General features: G+C 41.2%; 1 protein-coding gene across 1 annotated transcript in view; it reads right to left on the reverse strand.

The window, feature by feature from the left end:
* LOC119594433 (unconventional myosin-XIX-like) overlaps positions 1-382 on the reverse strand; it is a gene marked incomplete at its 5' end in the record, with an annotated part of 15,165 nt that extends 14,783 nt beyond the window's left edge. The window contains 1 exon segment of the mRNA XM_037943492.1: positions 169-382. Coding sequence (XP_037799420.1) covers positions 169-382 — 214 coding nt within the window.
* Between the last annotated feature and the right edge of the window lie 101 nt (positions 383-483).

Genomic DNA, 483 nt, shown 5'->3' on the forward strand with positions numbered 1-483 from the left:
TTTGGAAATATACAAATGCTCAAAAACACTATAAGCAAGATTTTTTTCCATCTTTATGACAAAGAATTCTATTCACATCTGAAGACATCATGCATTCTTTCTGAGAAGAACTCAAACTAAGAATAAAAACACTAAACACTCAAGTATCAACGAGCACCTGACACATACCTACGTCATCATACAGGATTGGCAACCTTGTCAAGTCATCGCATGACACTAAGACTTCCTCAGGCACACTCAGGATCGGGTTTGGCTCATCAAACTGTACCGTTCCATTACCGCTCCCTACAGATGGTGCGCTCTTTGGTCTCTTCTTGGGCACTGGTGGAGGTATTTTCTTGGGACGTCTCTGGGGGGTGAGGTGGCTGCCTTCATCTTGCTCCTGTCATGGCATAAAGGGAGAAATAAAGGTGTATTACTCACAATAAACAGAAACAGTGAAAAAAGGATGTGTAAGAGGTGACAATACATTTGACTTTATAC

Source organism: Penaeus monodon, chromosome 33 (assembly GCF_015228065.2).
Source record: "Penaeus monodon isolate SGIC_2016 chromosome 33, NSTDA_Pmon_1, whole genome shotgun sequence".
Classification (NCBI taxonomy): Eukaryota; Metazoa; Arthropoda; class Malacostraca; order Decapoda; family Penaeidae; genus Penaeus; species Penaeus monodon.